Below are 9,017 nucleotides of genomic sequence, written 5' to 3'. Positions count from 1 at the left end.
ATATGAAACAGATGTGTCAGACCCTGTGGTATCTTTAATCTTTAGATCCAGCGGGATATATCGTATCGAAATAAGAATGGAAATAACCATTTTTAATTGACAATACGTCGTTGATATATCTAAATGTCGAGTTGAAGGCCACAGCAAGAGTTTTCGTCGATTTTAGACAAAAAAATTGAGCTTCATATAAATACAAACAGAAGTCTCTGTCGAGACTGTAGCTCTACTGGTTTGTACTTATAATAAAGGAAAAGTAACAATTTGACCTGAAACTCTGCAACAGCAATAAATAGAATAATGATCCTTGATTTGATACCTTTTTGTGGCAATATTAGACTGGAATTTTCTGTCTCTATTATACTAAGTGCGCATATCAGACAGACAAGCCAGTCTACAATAAGACTAGAACTGTATAGGAGATTAGTAGAAGCCTTTTAAAAGAATTTTACAGGTATTTCAAGTTTAGTAACCATGGCAACATCATTCATAGGAGGAATGTAGGAGGAATAACATTTTGAGAGTATTTCACAGAAATTTCTATTTTCGTAACCATGGTAACACCGTTCATCGAAATTAAGTACCGAATCACAGGATAATGTATCTCAGTGTTGTCTACTTGTGTGCTGAATTATCTTGAAATCAGACCAAAATTGTAGAAGGAGTAGCATTTTGAGAGTATTTCAGAGAAATTTCTATTTTTAATCTATGTTTTTAATTCTACATTAATCACAGCAACATCGTTCATCGAAATTAAAACCGAAACAAGGAATTATGTATCTTAGTGTAGTCTACTTGTGTGCCAAGTTATATTAAAATCAGACCAAAACTGTAGGAGGAGTAGCATTTTGAAAAAAAAATGTTTACAGACGGACAGACAGCTAGACGCATACGGACAACGGACAACTTACTATAAGCTCGTCTCGTCTCTGACCAGTAGAGCTAAAATTTGGTCTGTTTATATCGGGGCACAATTGGTACCCATGAGAATTTTTAAGATTGTTGGAAGACCTGGTCTCCAAAATCCAGATAATTCAGGATATCAAGTATCTTTTTTGATATGTCATCTTCAGAGTTCTAAACAAATAATTTTGCAAATGACCAGTGACAAGGTAAGTAATTTACAAGTTCCATTTTTATTGAAAAGCATGCAATGATTTTCCCGTCATTTCCCGATCATGACAATTTAGGAGCACACGGCGGGTGTTACCGGTCAGCAGAGGATGTTCTCTCTTCCATGACACCTGATCCCACCTCTGACGTTTTTGAGGTCCGTGTTTATTCCGCTCCTATTTTGTAATGTATGTTGGACTTTTGAGCTTTCAATCTAAACTTCGTTTACCGAAGCACTATCTTATTTTCTTCAATATGTCGAGAAACATTTCGTTGGATAACTCTCGCGGTCTACTATTTCCTTAACTCGCTTATTCCTCTTTCCTTTTGTTTTATTCTTCACATGAAGATTGTGGATAAGCTTTTTATCCTATTACCAGCTCTCTATAGAAAACAAGTCAAGATTCTTGGTGCATGTACGTATTTCTGACTGATGTTGATATAACTTGATCATAACAAAATCACGTACACACTGTCAAAATGTTCTAGTCAGCTAATGCGAGTACTAAGTGAACTAAGAATTGTCATAAAAATTAATTGAACTAATTATGTGGTCGGATCGAGGGAGTCAATTGTTTAAAAATCATACTTTACCGTTCTAAATTATTAGTAAAACTTTAACCCATAGGCCCTAATTATTCCATTGGATTAAATTGCAAAATATAAACTTTATGTGCTATTTAATCATCAAGGGATATCTAAATTATAAGATTTCGTTTGACTGAGCAAATTACTGCTTTATTTCCGATTTTTTTTTAAAGCTGATGTTTGTGCTTTTTGACAGATGTAGAGAATCAAGAAAGAGTGAATTCATCTTAGACATAGCAACGGCTTAGATAAACTCAACATAAATTTCATCCTGGGTACAATATAATCCCTGTTTATCAATTTTCCGTCCATCAGTACTGCCCAGTTTATCAGAACGTCCGTCTATCAGTACAGCCCAGTTCATCAGAACTTACGTCCATCAGTAGAACAGCAGCACTACAAAGTGCACACTACGACCCTGAGCCACATTCGGGGATTGAAATAGAACGTGAAGAGCGCGGAGAATGCTGGAGTCGATAAGAATAGAATTCTGTTATAAAAAACATCACTCAAGTTTCCAATTTAGAGTCAAACAAGGGTGAATCATATGAAGAAAAACATACCAAGTTTCTATTGTTTTTATCAGTTTCACGAACTGTTTTAACTGGGAATTTCTTAAAATCATAATGAATTTCATTTAGCGCAGTAATTCTAGTTTTGCACTCGCACACATATGTAGCATTTAGAACTGAGCTTTGAAAACATGCGTGTGAGATACTTTTTTCCACAAATTTTTAACAATATTTTTTCAATATATATTTTCTTTGGTAAAAGAATGATAAAAACACGTTGAAATTCTGAAAAACACGACTACAGCGTAGAATGCGAAAACTACGTATTATAATTGGTGCACATTTCTCATTCACAGATTTCTCAATAATATTTTTATCTTCCTCCACTCTTTGTTATCTGGTCGTTATCTGTTGGACGCACGTAGGAGATGTTTTATTCTATTACTGAAATCTGATAAAATTTGGGAGGAGAATAATTCTGGCAATAGCTTGGAGAGATTAAAAAAAGAGTGTTCAATGTGTATTCCTCTCGATATGACATAATAATTGCGTCACTTTCTCGGGATGACTAAGCGCCGGTGTAATTTATGAATGACTGGTCTTGTAAATACCTGACATTCTTCAGGCGGTGATGCGGCTCTCTACTGCCGCGCTAGTATTCCATTAGATCGCAGGAACCACTTTCTCGTAAGAGCGTGGAGCATCTTAGACGGATTCCATTTCAACGAGCTGCAAAATAATTGGATATAAACTGTTAGCTCGTTATTTCAATACACTTCTCTGGTAAGTTGAATTAATGTTTAGTTTGTAATGCTATAAAAAAAATGTTAGATTCTTAAATAATCATAACCTTTAAAAATTAGAATTATGTGTACGTATACTTACAATTATTTTTCATGCCATAGTAATAATAATCGGAATGTGAGTAAATGAAGTTTGTAGACGTTTCTGGTATCGATAAGTTTCCGTTATCTTCTCTTTTATCTAGAAGTTAAACAGACTCAGGCTCTGTACCTACTCCAGAATCAGAGCTCGGGCGAATATGGCCAAGTTTCGATCAGAGCTACAAGTTCCTGTGAAAAAGGACGAAATGACATTTCAAGACCGCCAGGTTAAAACTTGGGAGGATATGGAGGTTCGAATGGAAAAACGAAGGAAGGAATGGGACGATGAATTTGAAAAAATCCGAAAAGATTTCTTTACATTGAAACCAACAGATAATGGTATTGGAAACGGAAGCATTGGCAATCATATCGGATCAAACAGCAGCGTGGACACACTAAACTCCATGTTCGAAAATGATGGAACCGGGGAGAGATTTAAAGTGAGATTTGATGTTTCCGAATTCCGACCAGAGGAAATTCAGGTCAAAGTGCAAGACAATAAATTATTTGTTTCTGCTAAACACGAAGAGAAATCTACAAAAGCCTCGGTAAGTCGTGAATACAATAGACAAGTCGATATACCAAACAACGTCGATCAAGAAAAACTGCAGTGTGTTCTAAGTAGAGACGGAATTCTGACGGTAGATGGCCCCACTAAAGGACAAATTCAAATAGAAAGGGAGACAACTTTGCCAATACAACATCAGCCATCAAATACTCCCATAGTGACACCAGTATCCCCGACACCTAACGCTAATAACCAGATAGCGCCTTTCTCTAAACCACTAGAAATCGCCACCCCTGTCAAAAACCCTATCATAACGGAGCCCGATGGTACTCGTAAACTTCGGCTTAGTGTAGACATTGGAGAGTTCAAACCGGAAGAAATAGTCGTAAAAACAGCCGACCGGAAGTTAATTGTACACGCAGAACACGAGGAGAAATTGTCGGGTCGCACACTTCATAAGGAGTTTAACAAGGAATACGAATTACCGGAATCCGTGGATCAGTCTGCCATCACGGCTTACATCGGGGAAGAAGGGAAATTGTTTGTCGAGGCCCCGCTGAAACCACAACAACAGAAAAGATATTCCATCACACAGAGTCATGACGTCAGAAAAGTAGTCGTCACCAAGGAATCCCAAGTGACCATCACCGATAGCAACAATAGACCCATGGTAACGATCAATGTCCATCGGCGTTAAATAAACGCTTGATTCGTATAAATATAAGTGCTGTAGAGAGAATTCAATGTCTCAAATAGACTGAAACAAAAATGAATTCTGTTCTATTTTTATTACAACATTTATAAAGACAAAAGGAGACATTTATAAATACAAATCTTTCGTAGAAATATTTATTGAGTGACAAAAGGGAAATTGTTGGGGCCATTCTGTTCGGTTTCATCAGTTTCAGGAGGAATGTATTTTTAAAAAGTAATTTGGATAATGCATTTTCAGTGTTGAATCAATTTACGTAAATTTGTGTTCATCGCCTTTGCATCCACTTGTTGCGCAGATTCATCATTGCACAAATATGTTATCTTCATCGGCATGCCAACTGTCAGTAACCGGATATGACCCCTGACCCCATCATAGACTGGTCGTGTGTTCCCTTCAATTTATCTCAGACTCTGAGAGTTACATATTGTTTGTTTAATGTTATTGAAAACTTGAAGTATTCCTTAATAGCAAGCGTCAGTTAGAACTTGGAACCAATCCAAATTGAAATCTTTTTTGGGAAATGTGAAAGTTCTGTCATTGTGAAGACCAGTTACTGATGTATTGTTGAGTTTGTGAAGTCGCTCTTCCTAAGTTATCAACTGACAGATCTAGTGTGGTTATCTGTGTACGTGATTCAACCTTACAGCTCGGGAGAAAAAGAAATGTTGTACATTATCTGTTTTAAATGGTTTTCATTATTTATATTAATTTATAAGTAATCAATGAGATAATATAATTAATTTGTAAATATTTATACATGTATACCATGTATATAGGCTGTGAGAAGCTTCGTACAACAACAAGTATATATTCCATATTGTTCTTACAACTATATCTGGCCATTACTGTCAAAAAAACATCTATTTTATTGTGCGTCTCTAACTAGTATTTTCTCATTGCAAGGAAAATCGCCATTGAATGTTTAGCTAGCTAATTCGTGCAAACCATTTTTACTGTGATATGCTGTGTTTTATATTTGGGGAAAGTGCGAGTTAATTTATGAAAAATGTGAATTTATTTCTGAGAAGTGCGATTAATTTATATATTCATGTTCATGTGGCAAATGTTCGTATTTATGTTAAATGTAAGGGAAATGACGCCCCGGCTCATTCAGTGTGAACCTGTGATTTAAAATGGCCGTCAATTTTAAACGTTTCAATAACTCTTTGTTGTGTCTATGTTACTTTTGTAGATATTTTGTAAATGTGTACAGAAATAAATGTTACTGTCTTCTTTTTCTCTGTTTTGATTCAATGTTAATAATAAAGGATATGTAAATGAAAATCCAATGATGAAATATAAGAATATTAGTCATCCAAGACTCCATCCAGGTCCATATTTTTTTTCCTTTCGTCTGATCCGTTATTATCGGAAAGGTTTATCTGGCAACGTATACGAAAAAAAAAACAACTTAAAATTCCTATGAGCAGTTTCATCCCCCCCCCCCTCTCTCTCTCCTTGCTGATTACATAATAATTTAGCATCTTCTTCTCGATTTGTTTGGCGAACATAAGAGTATAATTTCAGTAACAGCTACTCAATCTGTTCCAAGATTTAATTTTTCACAGAAATATCTGTCAGACATAAACAACTAAGACGCGGAATGTATATTTTAGGAACATTAACACATGATCGAGAGTTTTTACAGCTGAGAGGAAAAAATAATGGCGAGCGACAGGTGTGAGAAATTAACCAAAGCTTCCGTAATTAACTCGTAATATAACAGGTTTAAAGAAAACCTATAGCAGACATGCTTGACTATCATAAACAAATACTAACTAGCTATAGTATTTGTTGGGTAAAACGAAGAAAAAATCCTCGAGATTCAAGGACAAATATTTCTCGAATAAATAGTTTTAGAGGTCACGACTCTACGACAGAAATATCAGATTTAACTTCTGTGATGTGAAATTACTGTATTTACCTTATTTTTATCTTATCTTCTCAATTTATTGGTGAATAAATATTTGTTTTATCTTTTTTACAACCAACTGCTATGATCCTCGGTGTCCATCAGAAGTTTACCCTGAGATGGGTTAGACCCTCATCATCGGCGTTCATCTGCAATTTAGCTCAAGCTTCGTTCATAAATTCGCTTGCGTTTCTTCTGGGTCAGCCATGTTGACCACTTTATTCGGAGTCCATCTGTCGTTTAGCCTGTGCAAGGCTTTTATCTAAACCACCATCTTTGTTTATTCAGCGGCTGTTGAGCTTCAGTCCCATGCACTCTCTTCCACTTGAGTAGATCAAAGTCTATCGCTTTTGATTCATTTGAGTGGAGTCTAATTTTAACATTTCTCAAATTACTTTAAACATATGGCAGTATTTTTATAGGATTTATGTCAAATTCCATTGGGCTTTGAATTTAAAATTTTCGGAATAATTTCCGAACAATTCAGTTGAGCATCATTTCACATTTAAAACTAAAATCCATAATCTATGAATTCAGTTATGTTTCACAACTTTAAAACAAAATAAAGATTTACATCTATGGCCGCTAGATTTAGCTCTGTATACATGTATAGTATTCAACCAATTTCATTGAAGAAGCTGAGGCACAAATCGGGGACAATTTATCTCCCCTCCCCATTTTTATTAAAATCATCGATATCTTTTTACCCTTTAGGCCCTAGAACTGATTATGATTTTTAACTTCCATAGAAAAAGGCGATCATGTCCCAGAACTCTTGCCTGTTTAAAATGGAACTGAGAGGTTCCGAATCCCTGTTACCGTGTTACTTCACCATGGGTCGTAAAGTAATAATATTTACTCGATGTTTGCCGGATATATTCTGGTGCTGAATACATTCCGCATGTTCATTCAAAACAATGGAAGCCACACGTCCATTGTTTCCTAAACTTCTCTAGTTACAGCTAACTATATACCAGTATCTCTTGACTCCACTGACCACTTCTAATCAGTATCCATAATTGAACCATACATGAAGCCAACAAAACAAATTGCCTATACCAGTTTCCAGTAAAAAGGGACAACACATGGCTTTTTATGTAAGAAGTTGCAATATAACAATTTGGATGTCAAATTATATCACAAATTTTTGTATAAATCATCCTGATTACATAGTTTTGTTGACTTTAAAAAAGGTGCAGCAGTTCTTCTATTGAAATTTATTGAAATTTATGCATGCAGTCTTTTGAAATCAGAAACTATGATTGGCACTTATTGGCACTTATTGTGCTCTTCTATTGAAATTTATTGAAATTTATGCATGCAGTCTTTTGAAACCAGAAACTATGATTGGCACTTAAGTTATTGGCACTTATTGTGCTCCTTTATTGGCCAACCTGTTTTTATGTTCATATTAAACAATATGTATTCTAAAACTTCTGCATAAGAGGGAGAAAATACTTTCAATTCGAATTTCAGATATATTGATGACGTTTAATCAATTAGCAAGACCAGTTACCTTCATTCATATGTCCACTCCATATATATATCATAATAAAATCGAAATAAAAGATAAGAGATAGAATTCTCATCTGTTTCATATTTGACAAACGTGTTGACTTCAACATTTCTTATTTATACTGTAATACTATCACCTGAATATAGTGTTGACGTGTCCCGAGTTATTCGAAACTCAAGGGCATCCTCTGAGTAAGAATAATTTTTGAACCTTAACAGGCCACTGTTAAATAAGTTGATGTTACAGTTAAGCTATCTCATTGCATGTCAGCTTTTCGTTAATTCTATGGTCAATGTGATGACCTTGCTAGCAAATAAAACATATCATTGAATTGTGTTTTCTGACTGACATACATGTATTTCATAGCTATTGTTGCCTTTATACTTATACTAAATTAGACTAAGATGAAACTCTAAAAGTAACTGGTAATCTACATCAAATTAAATTTATGAAAGAAGAATTATAGCTTTCATCAGTTTGTTTAAAAGATACTCTCTGGATACCTTGAAAGAAAATAAAAAGGTTGCCAAACATTACATTGCCTAATTTATAAGTAAAACATTCCGTAGACCCCGGACAGCGATTCTGAAGATCACTTATCACGGCAATCAAAACAGAAACCTTGATAACATTTAGTTCTGTGAATCTTCATTAAACAGATATCAGGTTCGATAGTTCTGTACATCTATAAGAACCAACTGTCGTTGTCTTGTTTATGTGAAGATGAAGAGCCGTTTTACCTTTCTTCCTCGTGGAGATTAGCTAGTCTAAATTTACCTTCAAAGACATAAGAGTGGATTCCGGGGAACCTGCATTTTGATAATGGCTAATCTGATGATATATGTATCTTCACTTTCAATAAATTCCTGTACATCAAACAAAATTCTGTATTATTTTAAGAGGTAATGTTTTGAATGACCAGGAGTTTTACCAAATATGTTTCTTTCTTATTTTCCTTATCTGCCGTTCAATGGTTTCATAACATTTCAAAGCGGAATTGAATATGAAGTGGAGAGCATTATATAATATATATATAAAGTCCTTTTTATTTCGTTATTAATTCTTGGACTGAATTTCCTGATTATTGCTGAGAGGTTTTGAATCCGGGTAGTTTGTGACCTTTGAACTGAGATAGGACAATTCTTGTACGTCATCATTCCAAAATGGACGTCACGATATTCAACACTGCTCGTTTCACTTTATTTCTGATGCCCAAAACGTTTCTCCCTAAAAATTTTAACAAAACTAATGGTTAAAACTGTTTTAATTGCA

The 9,017-nt window shown here is 34.9% G+C and overlaps 1 protein-coding gene across 1 annotated transcript; it reads left to right on the top strand.

The window, feature by feature from the left end:
- The first annotated feature begins 2,804 nt into the window (after positions 1-2,804).
- LOC134228348 (major egg antigen-like) lies at positions 2,805-5,552 on the top strand. The gene is made up of 2 exons (XM_062710010.1): positions 2,805-2,993; positions 3,199-5,552. Exon 2 carries the CDS (start codon positions 3,253-3,255, stop codon positions 4,297-4,299), a length of 1,047 nt encoding a protein of 348 aa, XP_062565994.1. The 5' UTR covers positions 2,805-2,993; positions 3,199-3,252; the 3' UTR covers positions 4,300-5,552.
- Positions 5,553-9,017: the final 3,465 nt, after the last annotated feature.

The sequence above is a fragment of the Saccostrea cucullata genome, unplaced genomic scaffold (assembly GCF_032062105.1).
Source record: "Saccostrea cucullata isolate Sc308-1 unplaced genomic scaffold, CSIRO_AGI_Scuc_v1 ctg420, whole genome shotgun sequence".
Lineage (NCBI taxonomy): Eukaryota > Metazoa > Mollusca > Bivalvia > Ostreida > Ostreidae > Saccostrea > Saccostrea cuccullata.
The sequence above is the reverse complement of the archived record's forward strand: the minus strand, read 5'-3'. Positions and strand labels throughout refer to the sequence as shown.